The following is a 27742-nucleotide window of genomic DNA, read 5'->3' as shown; positions in this document are numbered from 1 at the left end:
CTATTGAAATGCAAAAATAATTTGAGAATTATATCATTGTTTTATTGTCATCTTTATAATATAAAATAAACAAAATACAAACAACCAAATTTGAGGATAGAGACGTACCAAATCAAAGAAAAAAAATAAGTGACAGAGGCTCATATAAAATTGAGTTAAATAAATAACGAAATAAGTTATTGAATATGCAAAAATAACTTGAGAACCATGACATTGTTTCACAAAATAGTTGATTCATGCCACTATTTAAAAAAAATATCTTATTCAATCGTTACAAGGAGCGAAACTTGTGCTTACCAAAAAATTTTGTTGTCGATGATGTGCCAAACACTAATAAACTCATTGATGATGTGTTGTTGCGCAAAGAAGATCAAGCAAAATCAATAGCACCTCACCAAAAAAACTTCATGGGAGAAAGATGTTGGAGACTACATAACCCTTGCTAAGAAACCCTAATATTATGCAAATATGGTCATTAAATGTAAAACAAAGCTTTTATACATATGAAGAGTCATATTTAATGCATGCATAAAGGTTCACAAATGTTACAGTGAGGGTCAAGAGATTCACAAAAGCCTCATGAGAATATTTGTGAATTGTATGTTGAATATGCGAATGTTTAGCATGTCAATTTCACATATATGAAAGATGTTTACGAGTTGTCTGTGTAAACATCAGGAGAATGTCCACAAATATATGCTGCAATCAGAAGCAGAAAACATGTGAAGGTAAGGACATTTGCGAATATTTATCTTTTGCAGACGTACATCTAGACTTTATGTGATTTTAGTTAAAGGAGAATTGCATGATATCTACACGAAGGTTGTGTTATCCGCAAATGTGTAATGCAAACTTGCAATCAGAAAACATGCGAAGGTAAGGATATTTGCAACACATATTTGCGAATGTCAAACACACATTTGCGAACATATGTTCAAACATTATGCAAGCTTTTAGTTAAAAGATGTTCACATGGTATCTCCGCGAAGGTCATGACATCCATAATTATGTGACGCAAACCTGTCGAGTTTGAATAAGAAAATATGCGAAGTTAAGGACATTCACAATACATATTTGTAGAGGTGAGACATACATTTATTGACTTAAGTCTTGGCTTTGACTTTAAGCATGCTTTTAATTAAAGGAGGTTCACATAATGTCTGCATGAATGTAAAAACTCTCACAAATGTATTGAGTGAACTTACAAAACTAGAACCTTTAAATTCTAAAAGGTTTGCATTTGACTTGTGAATTTTAGAAGATCCACACATTTCATATGTGAATCTCATGCTTGCAAATATTTTATGCTAATTTCATCATGTTCATATAAATCTCATTTTTATTAAGATGTTAGACGTACGTATTTATCATGCCAACATCTGCAGGTTTGCTTATGCGAAAAGTAAAAATATCCTAAAATAGTTGAAATTTGGAATTTTGAGTATAAGAAGAATTTTGACAAATTGTAAAACATTTTCAAAATCACACCATTTTTACAATGACAGTGCGATGGTGTTCCGTTTTTAGTTTGTATTTAACGTTTAAAGCTGAACAAATTATCTGGCTTCAGTGTATTGGCCGACCTCGTGGGAAAAATACTTGTTGCCACTCACATAACAGTAACACCATTAAAGTCAGTCAACGAGGTACCCAATTCGGGTCTGGAAGTATCAGGATCCGGAAGCCCTTGACCCGAATCCAATAAAGAGGTCCAGAGAGACGCGGTGTGAAAGAAATGGCGCTCATGTTGGTGGTTGGATGCGGGTCCGGAAGCAATTCTATCCTCTTCAAGAAGAAAAGAGTGTGACTGAGGGATGTGCCAGACAGATTTCCATAATTGCAGAAGACCCCCTTCCCCCCCCCAATCGGCCGTTCCAGTAAATACGGACGGAAATGATGGACCTTTCTAAAAGTTGCAGAGCAGACAGGCGGCATGTTGGAGATTTTCACTCGCGTGTTTCTTTTCCTGGTAATTTTCAAATAAAATACCAAGTTTTTTTTTATTCAATTTTAGGGTTGGGCAATTTAAACCCCCATGTGATAGCTATTCGCTACCATCAAATTTATGTAACAAAATAATCGATTTACTGTCACAAAAATAGGTAGTTAAATCGTTTTACTTCAAAACTTGGTAAAATCTAGGGAACTGCATAGCCCAAAATTAAAATAAAGATCAGAGCAATGTTGCAAGTAAGGGCGTTGCTTAAAAAAAAAACGTAAAAATAAAAATTTTGTTTGTTTGAATTTTGTTTTTTTTGTCAATTTTTTTTGAGATAATTAAAAAAAAAGAAACGCACCACCTCTTACCGGTGGTAAAATCTGCCACCCGTGGGTTTCAAACTTGTAACGTCCCCTCGACTTGGTGACATTCACAAGTTGCCCCTTAACAGATGCGGATATTTTGCAAACTAGAATGCTCTGTGACAAATATCGAGAGATTTATAAAATCTTACCGATATAGCACGAGAAATTGTTTGAAAGTTTAAAATGGTAATTTCTTGTGAGATTTTTAAATTATGACAAATATCATGATATTTATATTTTTTAAAAATATTTATCGTGAAAACTCTTGAGATTTTTATTTTTAAATGTATTTTATTTATATTTTCTTATAAATTTTTTTATATTTTTAATTCATTTTTATTCTCGAAATTTTGCCAAAAAAGATTTATGAAAATTTTCAAAATCTCCCGAGTTTTTTTTTCTGCCGAGATTTTGCCGGTTTTAACTTTTGTCACTATGCTCGAATGTAAGAAAAAAAAAAGTTTGCCGTTTTTAATGAAACCTGAGATACAAATATTTGCTTAAAAGTGGAAAAGCGAGAGCATTGATGGGAGGTATATTGATTTTTGATAAAAAATTTGGTGGTTTATGAAAGTTGCCATTTTTTTTGTCATCCTGAGAGGGGTTTCTTCCCTGAAGCAAATCTGCGAACCGGCCCCAGGCTTTCTTCAGAAGCCCATCATTTCTCTCTCTCGTCATCGTGGTCGTCTTGGTTTCTAAGAGATTTGAAGAACAGATCGGCGTTTTCTTCTTTCGACGATCTGTTTTTCTTCGATCTCGAGTTCTTTTTGGACGAGATTGAGGTACTCTCTCTCATGGAACTTATGAGAGTGACTCATCAAAATCGTTTTTGGATCTACTTTTGTACTGATCTTTGAAGAACTGGATCATTTTTGAAATGCAGAGTCCTCGATCCCGTTTGTTTTACCGATCGGATTGAGCTTCTAGGCATAAAAAGTCGCGTTTTTTGGGTGTTCTATTGTTATTTTTCACTCGTTTCTTTCGAGAGTTGGAGATTTGTTTGGTGGTTTTGAGGTTTTTTTCTTAGGCGATCGATGGATGCGTGTTTTCGTTTCTGAAAAACGGTTGTTTTGTTGCGCAGATCGCCGGAGTTCCGGCATGACGTCGACTGCCGGGGGCACGGGATGGTTGAGAGGGAGAGTTAAGGCCGTCCCTTCAGGCGATTGCCTGGTTATCATGGGGAGCACAAGGGCGGAGATCCCCCCGGAGAAGACCATCACGCTCTCGTCGCTCATCGCTCCGAGATTGGTAGGTCTGGACGATGTAGACGATAGTTTTCGTCGCGTTTCTGTTGATTATTTGGAAGATTTGGTTTGATGTGTTTCAATTTGTATTACAAATCGTCGTACCGCAATCCCAAATCTTTATCTTGTTCATTAACTCTGCGTTGAAGTTCTCGTTTTGTGGATAAATTTAGTTGATTTCTGGTTCCCATCTTGATGCTGTAGCTTAATTTGTAAAGGAATGAAAGAGAACAAGCTCAGTTGGAGCAGACTTTGTTGATGCTATTTTGAGAATCCTAGATCTGCCATGCTTTTGATCGATACCATCTAAGATTTGTCTTTATAAATTTATGTATCGAATGTTGCTTCATGCATAGGCTCGGAGAGGTGGCGTTGATGAACCGTTTGCGTGGGATAGTAGAGAATATTTGAGGAAGCTCTGCATTGGAAAGGTGCTCTTTTTGCGATTCTTTTTTTACTGCGTACCTTTATTTCTATCTATATCCGGTCGAGCATAATCCTGTTAACAGGGTCATGCATAGTTTTGATGATGGTGGCATATTGGTTTTCTTTCTTTTTTGAGTAGGAGGTTACCTTCAAAGTTGATTACACTGTGCCATCCATCGGCCGGGAATTTGGTTCTGTTTTTCTTGGTGATAAGAATGTCGCCTTGCTTGTGGTTTCGGAAGGCTGGGCAAAGGTTAGATATGAGCCCGTTCACCTGCATTGTAGTTTGGAAGTAGCATGGACTTGTGGATTATCATTCTTTTGATCACACCCGGTGGCTGCAGGTTAGGGATCAGGGTCAGCAGAAGGGAGAAGCGAGTCCCTTTCTCAGTGAGCTTTTGAGTCTTGAGGAGCTGGCAAAGCAGCAAGGCTTAGGCCGTTGGAGCAAGGCTAGTACGCATACTTTAGCTGCGTTATTATCTGATAAGAAGCCAAAAGAATTTTTTTTTCGGGCACTCTTGTGGAAAAGTTAAATGTTGGATTTCTGTAGGTTGCTTACTGTTGCTCAATCGTGCAGGAACCTGGTGCTTCTGAGGCATCAATCAGGAATTTGCCTCCTTCTTCAATCGGAGATCCTAGTAACCTGGATGCAATGGGTCTCTTAGCTGCCAACAAAGGTAGACCTATGCAGGGAATTGTTGAGCAGGTCCGTGATGGAAGTACCCTGAGGGTCTACTTGCTCCCGGAGTTTCAGTTTGTCCAAGTCTTTGTCGCGGGTATCCAGGTAAGATTTCATTTGATCATCTGGTTGATTAGGCTCTAGGTTGTGCTTTTGAGTGTGTCATTGAGAAATTTCACCATTGCACATTAGTCTCCTTCAACGGGGAGACGAGCCTCAGTTGAAGCACCAGCAGAAGCTGAAGTTACTTCCACAGAGATAAATGGAGATGTTTCTGCAGAAACTCGACCACCGCTAACATCTGCGCAGAAGCTTGCTGCATCTGCAACAGCAGCTGGGGAAGTCCAACCAGACCCGTTTGGAAGGGAAGCAAAGCATTTCACCGAGATACGTGTCTTGAGCAGAGATGTGGGTTTCTTTCTTTCCAGAAAAGTCACTCCCTATAGATTTCATTCATCTGATACTATTTTCTGTATATTGCAGGTACGGATTGTGCTGGAGGGGGTAGACAAATTCAGTAATTTGATTGGTTCAGTTTATTACCCAGATGGAGATTCAGCAAAGGATCTAGCCCTGGAGCTTGTAGAAAATGTGAGTTTCTTTATTTTTGATATGCATGAAGGTAGTTGTAATGGAAATCTTAGAATGCCAGCAAATTGGTCTTAGTATCTGATGTTCTCTTGGAGGTTTTCGTATTTATTGTGTGCTTGGTGTTTGTGGTCATTGGATTCTTTACCTTCTTGTAACCAGTGTCGTCAAGAGATTAAATGTTTAGTAACATTTTCAATGATTCATTCACATAAAATAAATATGGAATTCACATGTCAAACCTAGACTATCAGGTTATTCTCCCGTGGTCCTTAACAAACTTTCACAAAATTTTGATTAAGAGGAAGATCTTTGATGCATTCCGGTGGGCCTGGGTTAGGTTTAAGAGTATAGGTAGGCTAGGGTAGGTTCAGGGTCAAGTCAAAAAGTCAATTCGGGTGACAGAGTATGCTGGTTCTGACAGGGTTCGATATTAAATCTGTTGCGCCCAAATGGGGTGATAGAAAAATCCTAAAAATTAGAGGATGATTCTAGACACCTTAAGAAATGAACGTGCCAAATTTTAGGGTTAGAGGATTTTTATTTTAGGAATTAAAAATCAGACAAGTTGCAGGTCAATATTGAATTTTCTGCAAGTTGGATTGGGTTTGGGTAAAACAAACTCAGTTTGTAAAATCAATATCTCCGTACAAAGATATGATAAAATTCTGATTTTTAGAGGTTCTGATATAAGTATCTTAAGGATGTTTGGGTCAAAGTTTCGGACTCAAATGACTAACGGTTTGGGCTAGGCAACTTTTGCAAGTCTAACGAACATTCTGCTTCGTCAGCAAACAGATTCTGGACATGTTGGGATTAAAGAGAGGTTAAAACTTGAGAGGGGCTTAGGGAAAGGGTTTCAATGACTTCCACATTTGGATGTTTTAAAGCTGGGGGAAGGTCTGGTCCGTTCGAGGTTGACCAAGGTTCTATGTACAAGGCTGGGTTGGGTCGAGTCCTCCACGATGTTGATGTAGTCCACATGAACACCAAGTAAAAGCAGTCCTACTTGGTAGTTGGGCAATTCCAAACCCAAGAAAGGTCTGAAGTACCTTTAGTTGAACAAGAGAATAGCCCTTAGAGAAGGATGAATGAGTTAAGGGGTAGGGACTCGTAGGGGTAAGGAAGGAGAGAGAGAGAGACGTCTACAAGAGAGGGGGATGCTAACTAGAGAGAGGAGAGAAGAGAGTGAGACGTTTTTGAGAGAGAGTTCTAATTTCGTTTCATATCCTCTAACACTACAGGATGAATCCCTTGTACAGGCTAAAGAGGCTACACTATCTATAAGGCATATTAATTTAGAAAAAGCCTAAAATATATAAACGTACTCCTTAGATGGAACCTCCCTTAGCTCATTCAATATAGAGTCCAATTCACTAGGTCGCACTTAGTCTTCCAAGGTCTATAACGGAGGGAACCCAAAGAGCTGCACGGTTTCATGGGGAGGGCCTTTAAGAGGGCTGCACGGTTTACCAGGGGCCATTAAAATGGATGGGGGGCCCAAGGAGTGGGCCTCACATGTCCTTCAAAGTCCTCCTAGAGGGAACTCCCCATCTGGGTCCCACTTGTATTTAATGCACTAAAAACGGGCGCCCAAGGGCGGGTCCCACATGACTGATGTGGTTGTTGGCTGAAGTGGCTTGCTTGGTTGATGTGGCGACACTTGGCTTGAGTCCCACTTGATTGAGGTGGCTTGCTTTAGATGGAGTTTGGATCTCGGGTTCGGATTGACCATACTTGGATCCGCTTGCAAGATTTGAACCCTTGGAGCTGGATCTGGACTCTTCCGCCACTTGGTTCGTATCAAGGTCTTGAGACAATGGATTCAGAATAAGGTTTTCAAAATTTGGTTCACATCATCTCCTCTCCCTTGAGATTTGCCTAGCCCATTAGGGAAGGTTTTGATACGAAGGTTGTCATTCATCTTCAATGTTGGCATGATCCTTCGCATTATTTGACCGATTGTCTTCTAGCCTTTTGCACCGCTCGTCTCCCATGCGTCTTTCCATCACACGAGCCGTCTGCACCTATGAGCCTCTAGAGGAGGGAGCTCACTTTGCCGGTGGTGGATCTGCTGATGGCTTCCACCGGGATAAAAAATAGTGCATGGATAAATTTCAAACATAGGAGCTGTGTTCTCAAAGTTTTTCCTGCCATCCAGATGACCTTCTCTTTGTGGGTGCTTTCATTGGGATTCAAACTCAAGTTTTGATGTGCCTAGGGAAGGAGTGAGGCCATGGTTGAATCATCCTCTTACTACCATCCTCATTTCCCCACATCTTTTAGTCACTCCTTGTATGACCCATTACTCCCTTCAAGTTTTTTCGAGCTTTGGGCACATTCACTATCACAAGGCCCTTATTGATCTTTCGTACACCAAATTGGGATAAGTCCTTCCCTTTGTCCAACTCATGATAGTTTGGGTTTGGGTCCATGACCCAAAGCACCTTTCCTAATGGTTCCTTCTTCTTTGGCCAGCCGAACTCGCTCGTGGTTCTTTGTAGTGTCTTGGAATCCACTTCGAGATCACTCGAAAGGAACGAGTGACGAAGGAGATCATAAGCGATCTTGGTATTGCCTGGAAGTAAGAATCTTCTCGTATAGAGGACCTTTTTCACCCAACATTTGGCAGTGGGGGTGAGCTTCTGGATCTTTCTTAATGATCCTTTTCCACTCATGTGATGTTTCTTTATTTTTCATCTTATATGCCTTGCTTTTCATATTAAAAAAAGAATTTTTAAATTAACCTTCTCGATTTGTCGATATAAGGCATTGGTGACGCGGATTACTAGGTCCTTGCTTTGGGATTTGAATTCGTACATCGTCATCTTGTTGACTTGTTGGTGTTGATGAGTGGTTGTAACACCTTGCTTCATGGGATGCTTAATGCTCTTGTGGTCGGTGCGGACCACAAAGCACTTTCCAAAAAGATATGTTCTCCTTCAAGTGTCAAATTGATCACTTTTTTCACATACATCAGTAAGGCCTTGTCACAGTTGGCGAGGGTTACAAAAGCCATTAGGTGACTTTGTATTAAATGGGCTCCTTTTTGGGGTCACATGCCTCAGACTCCGCAATGCACACCTTGGAAACTTTGTGCAAGTCCAACACCTTTAGTTGAACAATAGAAGAGCCCTTAAAGAACGGTGAACGAGTTAGGGTGTAGGGACTCGCAGGGGTAAGGAAGGAGAGAAAGATACATTAACTAGAGAGAGAGGAGAAAAGCGAGAGACATTTTTGAGAGAAAGAGTTCTAATTTCATATCCCCTAACATTACAGAATGAGTTTCGTATATAGGCTAAGGAGACTATACAATGTACACGACATATTAATTTAAAAAAAGCCTAAAATAGATAAACTTGCTCCTTATATGGAATCTCCCTTGGCTCATTCAATATAGAGTCCAATTCACTAGGTCACACTTGGGCTTCCAAGGTCCATAAAGGAAGGAACCCAAAGGGTTCCACGATTCCACGGGGATGACCTTCAAGAGGGCTGCACCAAGGTTATCAGAAGTGTCATAGGACCTAGGGAAGCGTGCTTCCTCGAAGCACATTTCAGAAGTGCGAACGTGGCACTTTTGAAACGTGCTGGGAAGTGCCAAAATTAATTGGGAAGCACACTTTCCATTTAATGGGAAGCTCGCTTCCCTTTTTTTTTGTTTCTTCTTCTTGTTTTTCCTTCTTTTTTCATTTTTTTCGCTTCCACATCGCTTCCTAGGTCTCTTTTGGTTTGCTTCTCTTCTTGCCTCCGAGATGATTCTTGGTTCATTTCTCCAACTGACAACTCTGGGCTGCACGGTTCACCGGGGCCATTAAAATAGCTGGGGCGCCCAAGGAGTGGGGCCCACACATCTTTCCAAGCTCTTCTAGAGGGGACACCCATGTGGGTCCCACTTGTATTTAATGTGCCAAGAGAGGGTGCCCAAGGGCGGGTCCCACACAACTGATGTGGTTGTTGGCGGCTGAGGTGGCTTGCATGGCTGATGTAGCGACACTTGGCTTGGGTCCCACTTGGTTGAGGTAGCTTGCTTCATATGGAGCTTGGATCTCGAGTTTGGATCGACCATACTTAGATCTGTTTGCAAGATTTGAACCCTTGGAGTTGGATCGAGACTCTTCCACCACTTGGTCCTTATTGTTAAAAAGTGTATATAATTATATATAATATAATATATTTTATTATATATAATAAATTATATTTATTAATTTTTATTTTTGTCGTTATTTTTGTATTTATTTTTATATTGTGTAGACATCAAGAAATGCTCTAATCTTGCCAAATTCATGCATGCCAATAAGGCTTGGGAGTATCTTATAAATATGTATTCCCTTAAAGACATTGCACATGTGTGCAATTTGCAAGATAAGGTGCAAACTATGACCCAAAGAGACAAAAGTATTAGAAATTATTATAATGAGTTGTTCGAACTTTGAAAATAGTTGGTTCTTCTTGAGCCAAAGTGACATTGTCCCAAAGATATCGAGCTTCGCTAAAAACAACTCGATATGAAACATTTTTATCAATTTGTAAATGATTTGAGGTCGAAATTTGAAACAATCAAATCAGCCCTTCTACATAGAGGAAAAATTCTCTCTATTGTTGACATTATTGAAAAATTAACAAGGGAGGAAAATAGGCTAAAAAAAAATACTCCAAAGAATGAAGAGGATTCCGTTCTAGCTGTATCTAGATCGGGGAATCATATGCGCACTTATAGGCCACCTAATTTCGGTAGACAAGGTAATGATTATGACAAAAGGAAAGTCATTTGTCACCAGTGTCATGAACCGAGACACTATAGACCTCAATATCCTAAATTAAAGAGAAAAGAAGAAAATAAAATTGCATCATTTGGTTCATCACAAGAATCAAAAGATCAAGCCAATCAAGATGCACCCGTGTCTATGGCTCAACTAATGAAAATTCTTCGGCCTCTTCTCAAAGAAGCATCTTCCTCAACTGAAGCCTCAACCGGATTTGCTGTTTCATCTTTCTCCTATCCCGAACACTTTCCTTGGCTTCTTGACTTTGGTGCTTCCTTTCATGTGACCCCAAATATCAATAGTTTGTCCGAATGTCATCACAATAACTCAAGTGTGTCAAATGTTTTTTACAGTTGATGGTACATCTCTTGAAATAAAAAGAATATGAAATTTAAAAAATTTTCATAACTTCAATTTTTTTTTATCTCAAAAGTTAGATATATTCCCAAACTAAATCTAGACCTTTTATCTGACTCTCAAATATCTGATTATGGGTGCAATCGGGGAATAGGAAAATGGTATTTGACAGTGATGCGATTGATTGCCCGACTATCGACACACATTCGCATGGACCCATCTTTCTTTGGGGTGATCAGGGTTGGTACTCGCAAGGACTAAGACTCTCACGAATGAACCCCTTTTGTAATAGCTCTTGGACCTGTCTCAACAACTCAGCATGCTTTGATGGGTTCATGCGATACGCTGGTAAGTTTGGTAGACTCGACCTGGGGACAAACTCGATGGCATGCTGCACCACCCTCATCGAAGGTAAGCCATCGGGAAGGTCGTCTGGTATGATATCACGAAACTCTTCTACAAGGGGCATGACTTCCGCGGGAACCGGCGGTGACGTACTCATAACCGGTTTTGCCACCAGGGCATAGCAATAACCTTCCCCCTGCAGTGACTCAAGAAGGTCCGATAGGATAGGCCCGCGAGCCGAGAAACTCGCTCGGGCTTATCTACGGTGGGAAAACCCGTCTCCTTGATAGGAAGTAGAATTATTTTATACCCTTTGAAAACAAATGAGTACGTGTTTCTACGGCCATCGTGAATAGTTTTGTGATCAAATTGCCAGGGACGTCCCAAAAGAATATGACAGGCACTCATAGGGGCCACGTTACACTACACTTCATCGTTATAGTGCTCTCCCATTGAGAATCTGGCTAGACATCGTTGGGTGATGGGTACTTCATTTCCCCTTTTGAACCACACCATCTTGTATGGTTGAGCCGGTTTTTCTGTTTTCAAATTGAGTGTGGACACGACGTTTTTATAAACCATATTTTCACAAGCTCCAGTGTCAATGATGACATCACACACGACCCTCACAATTGCACCTTGTTCTAAAGATATTATTCCGCAACCATTTTGCAGGGGCCGATTCTCAGGGTGGGTTAAAACATGATGGATGGATAGTAAATTCTCGATGTCACCATCAAACTCTACGACTTCCCCTTCATCCTCCCCTTCAACAGGCGATTCACTTCCACTCTCACTGGCTGACTCTGTTTCGGCCACAGGTTCGGTGTAGTGGGTGTTCTTGGTCACGGTGGGACACTTTGAGGCGACATGTCCTAACTCTTGACATCTAAAACAACGGATGGTAGACTCAACAGGCTTGGACTTGGATCGAGTATGGTAGGCTAGTCCAGACTGGTCAGGCTTATTGGGATCTACCTATATTCTGAGCGTTTCCCAATTGGTACTTTTGGTAAGTTGAGCCCCAAGAAACATGGTCCTTTCAAGATCCTTCGGCGACTGGGTCCGAATGCTTACCTCCTTGATTTGCCCGAAGACTGGCGCATTTCGCCTATCTCCAATGTGTCTGATCTATATATATACTGTGGTGACAATAAGTCGTCAGAGGTGACTTCTTCCCAACCAGGGGAGAATGATGCAGAGCAGGAACATGCCAGACCTCTACCAAACGACCTAGGAGTGGCACGGGCTCCCTGCACCAATAGGATGGACGATCGGACCCAGGTGATGAATCCGACATTGAGCACGACCCTGCGACTTAGGGACGTACCTTTGCGTACCTATTCCAGACGGGCGAAGGTCTGAAGCACACAAGACAGCAGCGACCCAACATGTTGGTGGACGTTGATTTCTTCTCGGGTCCAGGTACTGAACCCGAGATCCAGATCCATCGCTCAGCCTACAAATACCCGAGCCTTGGGGTTACGTAGATAGTTCGAAGATTGATTATTCATTTTTTTCTTTTTGTAATGAAATGATGGTCTTCAACAAATGCACAAATAACTCACAAACAAGTGTCTATTGGAGACACTACAAGCATGACCCTTGAAAGGGTATAAAAGGAAGAACACTTGAAAAATAAATAATACTTTATTCATGAACAAAATGCTTAAGAAGCATGGTCCTTTACATTGAAGGGGTTCACCCCTATATATAAAAAAAAGTGGAAGAGAGAGGAGAGCTCATTTTGAGCTCTCCAAAAGAGACGTTGGATTCCAACGTCTCTTAATATAGCTGTTGGACTACAGTCCAACAACATTTATTATTATAGCTGTTGGACTATAGTCCAACAACATTTATTATAGCTGTTGGACTACAGTCCAACAGCTATTTGCACAGTCAAGTTCCTTGGATCAAATATCTAGTTTCTATTGAACTAGATGCTAAAAAAGAAAATAAAGAAAAATAGAAAAATGAAATAATAAAAGAAAATATAATAATATTAAATAATATATATATATATATATATATATATATATATATTACAATTTACATTTTAACACTCCCCCTCAAACTTACAGTACAATGAGCAAAAGTTTGTTTAAGAGGAAGTGAAATCTGGGAGCAGCGAGAGGCTTGGTGAAGAAGTCTGCTAATTGATATTCTGATGTAACATATGGCAGATCAATGGTTCCATGTAAGTATTCCTCTCTGACATAGTGATAGTCCATCTCAATGTGTTTAGTACGCTCATGGAATGTCCGGTTGCTTGCAATGTAGATCGCACTTTTGTTGTCACAACACATCTTTGAAGCTTGCGTTGCTTTAGCTCCCATATCCGCTAGCAATCGTCTGAGCCAAACAACCTCCATAGTGGTGGTTGCCATGGCTCTGTATTCAGCTTCGGTGGAGGAAAGAGAGACTTTCTGCTGCTTCTTGCACCTCCATGAAATTAAGGTTTCACCTAGGAACACACAAAAACCAGTAGTTGAGTGTCTATTATTGGGATCACCTCCTCAGTCAGCATTAGTATATGCAATTAAATTTAATGAAGATGAAGCAGACAAGAAGAGTCGTGAAAGAGAGGATTTTAAGTATCTAATAATACGCAAAATCGCTCCCATGTGCACGGAGGTGGGAGCATGCTGAAACTGAGTGACTGTATGAACCGCATGAGTTATATATGGCCTAGTAATGGAAAGATAAGAAAGAGCTCCAACAAACTGTCTATAAGGAGTAGGATCATCAAGAAGTTCTCCATTATCAATTTTCATTTTAACATTGACAACTTCTGGAGTGTTTACTTTCTTATCATTTGTAATTCCAGACCTGGAAACGATATCAAGAGCAAATTTAGATTGAGATATCAAATACCCCCGAGGGGAATAAGCAACTTCAATGCCTAAAAAATATCTTAATAAACCTAAGTCAGTCATTTCAAAGTGAGTTTTAAGAAGAGATTTGATATTCGCAACTCCCTGTTTGTCGCCTCCAGTGATGATCATATCGTCCACATAGAGAAGAAGAATAATGATGCCTGCATCAGATTTCTTAACAAACAAAACAGTGTCAGTTAAACAAGGTTGAAAACCAATATCATGCATAACATGACTAAATCGGTTATACCAGGCTTTTGGAGCATGTTTAAGACCATAAAGAGCTTTTTCTAGACGAAGAGCTTTACCCTTAGGGATACTAATACCAAGTGGGGCTTCCATGTATACTTCTTCAACGAGATTCCCATTCAGGAAAGCATTTTTGACATCTAATTGAAAGATAGGCCATGTTCTAATGGAGGCCAAGGCTATTAAAGTTCTAACAGTGGTCATACGGGCCACAGGAGCAAATGTTTCTTCATAATCGATGCCATACTCTTGGGCATATCCTTTTGCTACTAAACGGGCCTTATATCTTTCCAGGGTCCCATCACTTTTGGTTTTGACTTTGTATACCCACCTACAACCTATAGGTTTCTTACCGGAGGAATATCTTGTATCGTCCAAGTATTGACCTTTTCTAGTTTATCCAATTCTATTTTCATGGCTTCTATCCATTCTATATGATTTTTTGCTTGAGAATAGGATGATGGTTCAACATATGATTGTATTAATGCAATGGCGGCCCTATACGTGCCTGAAAAAGATTCATAAGACACAAATTTTTCTGGAGGTTTAGAGATTCTAGACGTTCTTCTAGGTGAGACTTCAGAGTATTTTTGTAATGCACATGGAAGATTTTGCTCTCTACGTCTTGAATATTGTAGACTAACATCCCTATGGATTTGCTCTTCATTATCATCATTTTCAACAACAATAGGACTTTGATCATTGTCAAGGTCACATCCAACATCACATTCATTGGATTTTAAAGTTGGATCAATTAAAAACGAGTATTCAGTGACATCCTTGGATTTTTCAAATTCAAAGAAGCTTTCTTTTTCCAAAAAAAGATACATTTCTTGACACATAATTTGTCATTTTGAAAATCGAAACACCTGTAGCCTTTTTGATTATCAGCATATCTTAAAAAGGCACATGAGATTGCACGAGGAGAGAGTTTGCCATTTTTGTTGGTGAAAACAAAACATTTGCATCCAAAGACTCTTAATCTAGAATAATCTGGAGTTAAATTAACAAGTTTTTCTATTGGAGTTGTATTCTTCGAGGAAGATGGCATCCTATTAATGAGGTAGGTGGCAGTTAGGACCGCTTCAGCCAAAAAACTTTTTGGAACTTGATTTGCAATTAGCAATGTCCTAGTAGTTTCCATAATGTGCCGATGTTTGCGTTCGGCTAGGCCATTCTGTTGTGGAGTGTGTGGACATGATCTTTGATGTGTAATACCATGTAAATTGAGATAGTCTTTAAATTCGTTGGACATAAATTCTCCCCCTGAATTAGTGCGAAAAACAGAAATATCATTTTGAAACTTATTTTTAACCATTTTATGAAATATTTGGAAGTTAGCAAAGACATCAGATTTATGTTTAAGAAAATAAATCCAAGTATGTCTAGAAAAGTCATCAACAAAAATGACATAATATGTATAACCACCTTTGGAAATAACTGGTGCGGGGCCCCAAACATCCGAATGTATTAACTCAAGTGGTCGTGAGGAAACAAAAGTTCTACTAAGAAATGATAACCTTTTCATTTTGCCAAGAATGCAGTCTTTACAAGAAAAAATTTCAGAATTACAAAATTTTTCCAAACTTGGAAAATATTGAATTTTAGACATATGAGGATGGCCAAGCCTTTTGTGCCATAAATCAAATTCTAATTTCTGAATATTATAACAAAATGCATTCTTGGGTAATTCTAAAAAGTCCATGTAATAAAGTCCTCCTTCTCTATGGCCTTCCCCAATCAACTTCCCTGACTGGCGATCCTGTACCCAACAACCATAAGAAGAGAAGGAGATATTACATCCATAATCAGATATTTGCGAGACAGATAAGAGATTCAAATTAAGTTTAGGGATATATCTAACTTCTGGGATAAAAAATCTTTTGGATTTTTGAAGATTTTCAAAACATCCTATTCCTTTTACTTCAAGAGATGTGCCATCGGCTGTAAAAACCTTTGACACACTTGAGTTATTTTTAAGACATTCGGATAGACTATTAACATTTGGGGTCATATGAAAAGAAGCACCAGAATCTAAAAGCCAAGGAAAGTTACCTGGACCGGAGAAAGATGCAACTGCCGCTCCAGTTGAGGCTTCGGTTGAGGAGGATACCCCTTTGAGAAGAGGTTGAAGGATTTTCATCAGTTGAGCCATAGACACAGGTGCATCTTGATCTTTTGACTCAGATTCAACAGATGCAACTCTTTTTTCTTCTCTTCTTTTTAACTTTGGACATTGAGGCCTATAGTGCCCCGGTTCATGACAATGATGACAAATAACTTTTCTTTTATCAAAGTCGCTGTTTTGCCTTCCAAAATGAGGCGACTTGTAAGTACGAGTATGATTCCCCGGTTTAGATACAGTTAAAACGGAGTCATCATCAACTTTTGGAGTAGTTTTTCTAAGTCTATTCTTCTCCATAGTGAGCTCTTCTATAGTATCAACAATAGAAGGAATTTTTCCACGATGTAAAAGGGCCGATTTGGTGGATTCAAACTCCGGCCTTAGACCATTCACAAATTGATAGAAATGTTCCATATCAAGTTGCTTTTGGCGAAGCTCGATGTCTTCGGCACAATGCCATTTGGGCTCAAGAAGAGCCAACTCTTCCCAAAGTTCGGACAACTCATTATAATATTCTCGAATAGTTTTATCTTTTTGAGTCATTGTCTGAACTTTATCTTGTAAATTGCATACATGTGCAATATCTTTAAGGGAATACATGTTTTTGAGGTATTCCCAAGCCTTATCGGCATGCTCAAACTTAGCTAGACTAGAGCATTTTTTAATGTCTATGCTATTGATGAGCCATGACATAGTTTTTGCATGCCCTATCCTCCATTCTTTCCATTTCTTTTCATAAGTGGCTAACGCCTTACTCTTCTCTTCTTCCGTTAGAGGAACCTCTTTATCACCCTCTTTCTTGGTAAGAGATAGTTTAGGTTCCAAATCGGAACCATCCACTATACCCCATAAACCTTTTCCCCAAATGTGGTGCTTCATAATCGAAGCCCACATTACATAGTTAGTATCATTTAGCTTCATAGGAATGATGGTGATCTTATCATTGTCATCCATCTTTTACAAGGGTAAGAGAGGAATAAATAGGAGGAGAGAGAGAGAGAAAAATAAAAAGAAAAGAAAAAGAGTAGACAAAGGAATAAGAGAGGATACAAAACCAATTTTTTTTGTAGCACAAGTTCGCCTTTCTTTAAACAAATCTTCTTGAGCCAAGAACAAGGTGATAAAACACCTTTTGTAAATGTGGCACAAAAATCGAGGCGGAAGCACTTCAAGATCTAAGGATTTCGTAGCTCTGATACCATGTAATGAAATGGTGGTCTTCAACAAATGCACAAATAACTCACAAACAAGTGTCTATTGGAGACACTACAAGCATGACCCTTGAAAGGGTATAAAAGGAAGAACACTTGAAAAATAAATAATACTTTATTCATGAACAAAATGCTTAAGAAGCATGGTCCTTTACATTGAAGGGGTTCACCCCTATATATACAAAAAAGTGGAAGAGAGAGGAGAGCTCATTTTGAGCTCTCCAAAAGAGACGTTGGATTCCAACGTCTCTTAATATAGCTGTTGGACAACAACATTTATTATTATAGCTGTTTGACTATAGTCCAACAACATTTATTATAGCTGTTGGACTACAGTCCAACAACTATTTGCACAGTCAAGTTCCAACAGGAACTTGACTGGATCAAATATCTAGTTTCTATTGAACTAGATGCTAAAAAAGAAAATAAAAAAAATAGAAAAATAAAATAATAAAAGAAAATATAATAATATTAAATATATATATATATATATATATATATATATATATATATTACAGTTTACATTTTAACACTTTTCTCTGTCATGGTTTTCTGCAGCCATTATCCGTTTCCTGTTGTTTCCCTTCCTGTGCACAATTTTAATAATTGATTACGTATATCGGATAGCCTGAGCACTTTCTTCTTTATTTCGTTCCTTTGTTTATTCACTTCTGCGCGTTGGACACTTGTGGTGGTCGTGCACCTAATGTCGGCACCCAAGTGCGTCAGGTTTTTGATCTCCGCTGCATCATCTTCTCCTGATTGTTGGGTACATGATTGCCAGGCAGGGAAGTTGATTCGGGAAGGCCAAAGAGAATGAGGACTCTACTATATGGATTTTTTGAAATTACCCAAGAATGCCTTTTGTTAAAATATTCAGAAATTGGATTTGAATTTATAACACAAAAGACTTGGCCATCTTCATATATCCAAAATCCAACACTTTCCAAGTTTAGGAAAATTTTGTAATTCTGAAAATTTTGCTTGTAAAGATTATATTCTTGGTAAAATGAAGAGATTACCATTTCATGATAGAACTTTTGTTTCGTCTAGACAACTTAAGTTAATACATTCAGACGTTTGGGGTCATGCACCTGTCATATCAAAAGGCGGATACACATATTATGTAATTTTTGCTGACGACTTCTCTAGGCACACCTGGATCTACTACCGTAAACATAAATGAAAGGTCTTTTTGCATTTTCAAACATTTCTCAAAATGGCTAAAAATAAATTTCGAAATTATATTTCTATTTTTCACACCGATTCAAGGAGAAAATTTTTGTCAAAAGAATTTAAAGATTATCTCAATTTACATAGTATCATACATCAAAGATCTTGTCCTCACACACCACAACAAAATATTTTGGCCGAACGAAAACACCTACTAGGACTTTATTGCTAGCAAACCAAATACCAAAAGAATTTTGGGCTGAAGCAATCTTAATTGCTACTTATCTCATTAACCAAATATCATATTCTTCTTTGAAAAATATAATTCCAATTGGAAAACTTGTCAAATTATCTCCTTATTACTCCAGATTAAGAGTTTTTAGATGCACATGTTTTATCGTCACCAACAAAAATGATAAACTCTCTCCCCGTGCTATTCTTTGTGCCTTCTTAGGTTATGCAGATAAAAAAAATACTATAGGTGCTTTGATATTAAAAATGAAAAAGTGTATGTATGTATCAAGAAATGTATCTTTCTTGGAAAAAGAAAGTTTTTTTGATTTTGAAAAGACCAAGGAAGTAACCGAATATTCTTTTTTGATAGATTTAACTTCGAAATCTGATGAATGTGACTATGAATGGGACCTTGACGATGGTCAAGGTATTATTGATACTGAACATAATGTTATTAATGAAGAGCAAACCCATAGGGACACCGGTTTGCAATACTCAAGACGTAGAGAATCAAATCTTCCATGTGCATTAGAAAAATATTCAGAAGCACAAACCATGTCATCCAAAATCTCTAAACCTTTCGGTAAATTTGTGTCCTATGAGTCCTTTTCACCCACATATAAGGCATTTATTATATTAATACACTCGTATATAGAACCTTTGTCTTATACTCAAGCCAAATATCATATAGAATGGGTAGAAGCCATGAGGACAGAAGTAAAGGCCTTAGAAATGGCTAACACTTGAACTATTCAAGATATTCCATAAGGAAAAAAACCTATAGGTGTAGGTGGGTTTATAAGATTAAAGCTAAGAGTGATGGACTTGAAAGATATAAAGTCAGATTAGTGGCCAAGGAGTATTCTCAAGAGTATGGTATCGACTACGAAAAAACTTTTGCTCTAGTTGTCAGGACGACTTCAGTTAGGACCCTGGTAGCCTTAGCCTCTATTAGAAAATGACTCATATTTCAAATGAATGTCAAAAATGCTTTTCTCAATGAAAACCTAGTTAAAGAAGTATATATGGAAGCACCACTTGGTATAAGTATTCCAGAGGGTAAGGTTTTTCGTTTAGTGAAAGCTCTTTATGGTCTTAAACAGGGTTTAATCATGTTATGCTTGATATTGAATTTAGAACTTTCCTAACTGACACTGTTTTGTTTGTTAAGATTTCTGATGCAAAGATTCTTCTTCTTCTTTATCTGGATGACATGATCATCACGAGAGGAGACAAACAGAGAGTTGAAAACATTAAAAAGCTTCTTAAAAATCATTTTGAAATGACTGATTTAGGTTTATTGCGATATTTTTTAGTAATTGAAGTTGCTTATTCTCCTGAGGGTTATTTATTATCTCAATATAAGTTTGCTTTTGATATTGTTTCCAGGTCTATAATTACAGATGATAAGAAAGTGGATACCCCGAAAGTTGTCAACACTAAAATGAGAATCGATGATTGAGAACCTATTGAAGATCCCACTCCTTACACACAACTTATTGGAGCACTTTCCTATCTCTTCATTACTAGACCTGATGTAGCACACGTTGTACATAGAGCTAGTCAATTTCAGCATGCTCTCCCTTCTGTTCACATGAGAGCAGTTTTGCGTATTGTTAGATACATTAAGTCTTCCATTTCACAAGGTCACTTCTTGTCAGTTTCCTTTTAATTAGATTTAATTGCTTATACTGATGCTGATCAGAGAGGTGATTCTAATAAGAGGTACTCAACCACTTATTTTTGTGTTTTTTTAGGTGAATCCTTGATTTCATGGTGGTGCAAGAAGTAGCAGAATGTCTCTCTTTCATTAACTGAAGCTGAATATCAAGCCATGACCACCACAACAATGGAGGTAGTCTGGCTCAGAAGACTGTTGGCTAACATGGGAGTTGAAGTGACAAAAGCCTCACACATGTGTCTTGACAACAAGAGTGTGATCTACATTGCCAACAACCAAACATTTCATGAACGCATCAAATATATTAAAATGGATTGTCACTATGTCAGAGAGGAGTATCTATATGGAACCATTGATCTGCATTATGTTACATCAAAACACCAATTAGCAGATTTCTTCACCAAACCTCTTGCTGCTCTTAAATTCTATTTTCTCTTAAACAAACTTTCGCTCATTGTACCATAAGTTTAAGGGAGAGTTTTTAAAAGTGTATATAATTATATATAATATAATTTATTATATATAATAATTTATATTTGTTTATTTTTCTTTTTCTCTTTATTAATGTATTTTTAGGATAGTCTAGTTCATATTGAACTAGACTCAAAACTAGTCAAACATTTGACTAGTTTTAAAATAGCCGTTGGAGCTAGTCCAACGGCTACAATTAGAGCCGTTGGACTAGCTCCAACGACTCCCTTAGTCCCCTTTCAGCACCTCTCATTCTCGCTCTCTCAATGTATATAAATAGGGGTGTCTCCCCTCTTCTCGTAACAATGTTTTTAAGCATTTTATGGGAATGAAATAAAGTTTATTATTTTTCCTTTTTGAGTTCTCTCATTTATACCCTTTTGTTGGTTATGATTTGAAGTGTCTTTAATAGACACCTATTACAAGCATTTGTGCTTTCGTGGTTTGGTCTTCATCAATCTTGAATTGTTTTTATTCTTTTACTGAATCCTCTTCTTACCGTTTATCTAGTTTACTGAGATCTTCCTAAGAAAAGCTAAATTTGTAATATCTCCCAAGACTTGCCTTGAAAGGAATCTCCTCAAAACCAAAATGTTACTATGCCTCTATGTGCATAAACAACAAAATATTTCTTCTTTCTTTGGCGAAACTACTTTCGTTTGCTTGCTACCTTCTTGAAAATAAAGTTCTTTTGTTTGATACTGCTTCTATGGTTTATGCTGAACTGTTTTGTTTGGTACTGAACTTTTTTTTTTAAATTTTTAATTGTTAATATTGGAAATCAGAAGAGAACACTGCCATCACACATGCCAATTAAGATATGAAAATTAATGCATACCCAAGTTTTTGCCATGTCATTATTCTGGCTCGTAACCTACGAATTTATTCTTTATCTTGAGTCGACCTCTTTTTGTTATTTTGCATGATGAATAATAGCATCGATAAAGCTTTTTCTAGTTATTAGTGCAATACATGCTGAGATATCTAAGTCAGGAGTTAGTCCAGACCAGGGTTGCCAGTTGAGGAAGCGGGAGTGGGAAGCGATACAAGAAGCGGAAGCAGGAAGTGGGAAGCGATACAGGAAGCGGAAGCAGGAAGTGGGAAGCGATACAGGAAGCGAAAGCAGGAAGTGGGAAGCGAGGCACTTTCAAAATTTTAGGAAGCGGGAAGCGTGAGACGACTTAGGAGCGAATCAGGAATCGTCTTGGAAGCGACACAGGAAGCCAACCGGAAGCGACCTAGGAAGCGACGAGAAGCAAAAAAAGAGAAAAAACAAAAAAAAGTAAAAAAATTTGAAAAAATGGGGGAAGCGAGGGGGAAAGCGCGGGGAAGCGAGGGGGAAGTGAGAAGTGCTCTTCCCCTCAAAAAATAGTGCTTTCCCGTGCGTTTCGTAAGCGCGACGTTTCTCGCTTCCGAAGCACGCTTCCCCACTTACCTAGGCGTTTCCGGTAACTCTGGTCCAGACGCCGGAGCTTTCCTAGAATTTGTAAACTGCAATGATGCCAAGTTTGCCAAAGAACCCTTCATCATGCTTCACATTGTTTTAAAAGCTTATGTAATTTGACATACCATGTATTGTATACTCATTTGAATCAATAAGATATGATATGTGGCATTTGTGAGGGTGGGATGTTTGTCAGGATGACTGATCTAATGGAGGCTTTCTTTTTCTTCTTTCACCAGTGTTATTCTCTTTTCTTCTTCACCCCATTTTCATTTAAAAGCATGCTGGCATAGATTTCCATCCATTGTTGTTTCAAGTAATGGAGCTCATCATTTTTTACTTTCAGAATAGTTAATTACAATGAAGGTTTTAAGTTGATAGTCTGCTTTTGTTCTCTAGCATTGATCTTAGACTTTATGTTAGTTCATGTTTGGCATAATTCTGTCATATTTTATTGTGGCGTGTGGTGTGTGGCCTGCTTTAGTTATGAACTCATTTTTTCACTAAACATCTCAGATTTTTGGTGATTCACCAAAAACTGTGCCCCTGAACAAAGATCAGGTTCAAAAGATAAAGCATCAGTATTAAATTTTAACAGTGCAAATAGTCCTTTTGTGTGAGGGAATTGGTTTTTGTATGACAGTTGATATTTTGTTTACACATGCACTCCATTTTCATACGAGGACAGTATTGATATGGTTAATGGAAGTGCACAACAGCAAACTTTTATTAGGGCGAGCTATAGGGCTTCAGTTATTCGTGCTAAGCATCTATCTTTTCCATCACAACCATAGATTATTTGGTTATTTACTATGTAGCTCCAGCTGCTTTTTAGTATGAGCAATCACTCCATATGTTCTTTACGTGTTATTGCATATGAGCAATCTATGCGGCTGACCATCCTTGCTCAGAAACTTTATGTTCAAAACCCCACTGCTGAAGACATGATCGACCACCGCTGAGCTCGGGAATCACATGTTAACTGGATTTGTTTGGAAGTTTTCTTCATCTGAAGACTCCCGAAAAAATTTCTAATTCTTCTATACTGACCAGTCAATAAGGAAAGCCATTGAGCATATTCCTCACTTATATGCACCATAAACTAGGACAATACATTTGCCTCCTCGATTATCTAGAAATTGCCAACCAAGTACTCTAAACCAAGGTTGTAAGTATTGTATCATTACCCGTATCGGTCCGGCCCAAATTAAGACTGTATCGTAAAATATCGTAATTTTTTAATAAAGAATTCCAAAAATTCTAAAAAATAGCAAAAGTTCTAAAAAATCCTATCACATGAAACAATGATGAATTATACAAAATACAATCATAAAATCACATATGAAACATTTATGTCTCTATGAGCTGCATAAGACATCATGAAACATCAATTAATATAGAATCATAGATAATATTGCATGCATATATCATAAGAACAATGCAAAATATTAAATATTTTGCAATTAAGAACATGCCGCAAGACTCATACTTTCATATTACATAAACAAAAATATTATGACAATAGTTGCATTCGATTTTCAATCGGTTTTCACTCATTATTTGAGTATCTCATTGTCATGTCGAATCATCTGATGCCATCTTTGTTGGATGAGTATGAAGCTTGATTTCTACCTTGATATAAATATCTAATTTTCGCGGATCCAACTTCGTGGTTGGGGGGTTGTAGGGGGCAGTGTTCCCCGAGACAATTTTTTTTGGAGGGTAGCTTTGTAATTTTACTCATAATAAAGATTTTTTTACCTTAACTCATTTCCTTGAGTAGAAAAAATGGTGAAAATGCACTTTTAGTTTAGCAAACCGAAAAATCCCTCTCCCTTGTGCACGGATTGGCCTTCAAATTGCTCTCATGAATCCTAGGGTGCGTGAATACCTATCTAATTGTTAGAAAGTGACTTTGAATGCATTAGGTTCAATAATGAACCCATACACATGCACACGAAGTGCAAATATACCCACTCAATGGAACAACACAAGCACATCATGTGCTAATACATAAACCCATAAAAAGGGTAAATATGACTTAAAGTCATAAGTTGAATATTATTGAGGAAAAAGGAAGAAGAGGGTAAAAACCCTATACAATGGAGCATAAGCTCCTACAAGCAGTGCAAGAATTACAAGGGGGAGACCCCTATTTATAACACAAGAGAGGAGCCACATAGGGGGCTCCCAAAGGAGTCGTTGGGAGCCCCCAACGACTCTTTGGGGAACCTCCCTAGGTGGCGCAAACCACAAAAAAGAGAAAAATAAAAATAAAAATAAAAGGTAAAATTACAAAACATATTCCAAATGGAATATGCGTAAAACTGTGAAATGTCTAAACTACCCCTATGCCTATAAATAGAGAAATATATTATATATATATATAATTAGGATAATACATATGCATATATACCATATATGAATATGTATTATCCTTTATATATATAAAATATATATAATATTACAAAGGTTGAATGATACATTTTAACACCCCCCCTTAAACTTTGCGTGGGGGAACGAAAAGATTGAAGAAAGCAGGGGGAAGATCTCAAGACTTCAAGAGCCTTCCGTACGAATGCCATTGCAAATGTCTTCCTCTAACGTCTTTAACGATGAGCACCTTCCATGATCTATCCAAGGTACTTATTTTCCTCTTATCTTCAAGATCCTGAGGAACAACAACAAAGAATAAGTAAAAAATATCTTTGCACTTTACTCAAATGGAACATTCCTAACAAGGTGCGAAAATTTATGCATAATAGGATAATTACTTTAGCATGAAAAGAAAAATTTAGAAAACCAAAGTTTCAAAAATCAAATATCATGTTAAAGAGTGAGCGGAAACGAATTGCAAGAATGCATAATGCATTCATAAGGTCCGATATTGGACAAACACAACCCAATAATGGGAAATAACAAAATGGTCCACTAAGGGACACCACAGTAAGCCTACGAAGAGGCATAAGCTACATATGCTTTATTGAATGAGGGCCTAAAAGGCCATAATGAGCATATGCATATACTATCATGAAATGAATTAACACTTAAATAAAATCATTAATGAACATGCTCCAAACATACTTTAGTCAAAATGAACACGGATGCAAATGTTCAAAAGCATGATGCATATGAACTTCAAGGGGCTTTATAATTTTAACACGCATAGATCAACAATAGAGTTTTTCACATCTTTAGGAAGAAGATCTATGTCAAACAAATGTCATATATAAGAAGCATGATTTGACTAAATATATTAAAGCATCCACCCAAGATTCAAAAATGAATATCATTTGAGACAAAAGACTCATTTTGCATATCAAATACAAAAGATGTCGAAAAACTGTAAGCACTTCATATATAGATTAAATGCTAAAATATCAATTTAATAAAAAACATATCATGGATATGATTCACTTGTATCTAAAAACACAAGTTATGAATGAAATTTTGTAATTTTCAATAGTAGTTCATCCACTACAAGCAACTACCTCATTAGTCCTCCAAAACCCATAAATCAAGTGTATAAGCTACTAGATCAAGAATATAAATAAAATGTCATTAAAGGCCAAATGACACACACTAAGGTGTGTAAAAATACCTCTTGTCTACATATAATAATACTTGAAATGAGTGCATCAACGACAAGAACAAGAGAATACACACCAACATGGACAAAAAACATCTCTTGTCTACGTAAAAATACACTCAAAACCAAGTATGTTCAGCTACTAGAACAAGAGTAAAAAGCCAACCATGGGCTAAAACACAATACATCTCTTGTCTACATAAGATGACACTTGAAATGAGTAAAATAAGCCAACCATGGGCATACATCTCAGCGACTAGAACAAGGACACAAACGCCAACATGGACTAAAATCACACACCATGGTGTGAATCAACGTGCCTTGTCTACATAAAATAACACTCAAGACAAGTGTGTTCAGCTACTAGACCAAGAGAGCAAAAGCCAACAAAGGGCTACCAACACACGAAGGTGTAATAAAATTCTTGTCTACATATGATGACACTTAGATAAGGGGCATAAAAGGAGAAGACTTTTGAGGCAATAAAACTTGTAATGACAAACATATAAATAAAACCTTGAAACAATATTCTTCAAAAAGAATACCCATAACAATATCATTTTGGAATAAATGTGTGAATATACACACACCAAGAACACTTGTGCACAAAAGCACAGAACATAAATATGCAAATGCACTCATATGATTCATAAACAATAAAAGGTTGGGCAATAATCCCCCAAACCTTGATTTTAATATACCTTAAAACATTTAATGTTTTAAACACCATATATCCATCACATTTACATATAAATGAGAGCATCCATTAGATCAATGGCCAAAAGAGAAAAAATGAGTGACACACTCATAATTAGAGATCATATAACAAATCATTTTAGAGTCCCAAGGTGTCCATAACTCACCTCAACAAACATCTCTAATAAAACAATAATAAGGGCAAACAAATGATGCATTAAATAACATGTGATGGACAAATATAAATGCCACAAAAAGGCAATAAACACTTTAGGAATCATTTTTCAAAGAAAAGAGGACCGATTAAAAATTGAATCAAAGGTCCAATATAATCAATCACAATAATATGCTTTATAACAACAATTTTGCATAAATTCGAATTATGCTTAATCTTCAAAAGAAGTCATTTATACAAAAAGACTTATTATGCAACTAACATAATTTATGAAATATTAAGCAACATCATGCGTAAGAACCGATTTGGAATAATCAAAAAGTCAAAAACAAGCCTCAACTATGATAGATATAAAGTGCAATTAAATGCACACCAAATGATAATAGATACACTTTTATGCAATGCAAGATTTTTAAATGACAATAATCTTGAATGAGCAAATAACAAACTTAGGCCAATATAGGCATTCATAAAGATGGTGAAGTTTGAAAATCTTATGAAATCCACTATTGTAAGTTAAAAAATGATGCTCACAACCAATCTTCTCACAACAACCATGAAATCTTCATAAAAGAGTATATACTCACAAGAAGATTATAAGGACCGAAAGGCTCTTTAAAGAGAGCTCAAAAAACACACAAAATTCCCAAAGAAGGGGGAAACTCCACTAAAGTGGGAGAAATCCCAACAAAGAAGAATAATAGATTTATTAAAAACTTTATGATAAAGTAAGATTGTACTATGGCATAAATCTATAAAATTAAACATTTATTAAGGAAACATTCAAAACTCTTAAGTTTTATCAAAAAACATGACTTAATAGATTATTACCAACTCCTAATGCAATAAGTACGCAACAAACATTAGTGAAGACCATAAATTTTATAATGAGACAAGCTCTTTAAATCAAATTGAAAAATCTTTTAAGAGTATAAAGATGCAAAGAAAATCACCATATTCCATAAGACCATTTTAAAACTTAATTCAACCGGAAAAAAACCTTCTTAATTAAATGTTGCTCATATAAAAAGGACACATTAGGAAAGTGAATCAAAACTTATTAAGGAATTTTTCATATATGTCAAGCATTTTTCAAAAAAACTACACCT

General features: G+C 37.3%; 1 protein-coding gene across 1 annotated transcript in view; it reads left to right on the top strand.

Moving 5' to 3' along the window:
• Window positions 1-2851: 2851 nt before the first annotated feature.
• The window catches only part of LOC149811324 (ribonuclease TUDOR 1-like), a 36604-nt gene continuing 11713 nt past the window's right edge, over window positions 2852-27742 (top strand). Inside the window, exons 1-8 of the mRNA XM_089992630.1 lie at window positions 2852-3086; window positions 3386-3552; window positions 3905-3979; window positions 4114-4227; window positions 4319-4423; window positions 4552-4758; window positions 4846-5061; window positions 5137-5244. Coding sequence (XP_089848756.1) covers window positions 3403-3552; window positions 3905-3979; window positions 4114-4227; window positions 4319-4423; window positions 4552-4758; window positions 4846-5061; window positions 5137-5244 — 975 coding nt within the window. The 5' untranslated portion in view covers window positions 2852-3086; window positions 3386-3402. The remainder of the gene's footprint in view (window positions 3087-3385; window positions 3553-3904; window positions 3980-4113; window positions 4228-4318; window positions 4424-4551; window positions 4759-4845; window positions 5062-5136; window positions 5245-27742) is intronic.

This window comes from Nuphar pumila, chromosome 17 (genome assembly GCF_984573655.1).
Source record: "Nuphar pumila chromosome 17, dmNupPumi1.hap1.1, whole genome shotgun sequence".
Classification (NCBI taxonomy): domain Eukaryota; kingdom Viridiplantae; phylum Streptophyta; class Magnoliopsida; order Nymphaeales; family Nymphaeaceae; genus Nuphar; species Nuphar pumila.
This window is presented reverse-complemented; position numbering and strand designations above follow the sequence as displayed.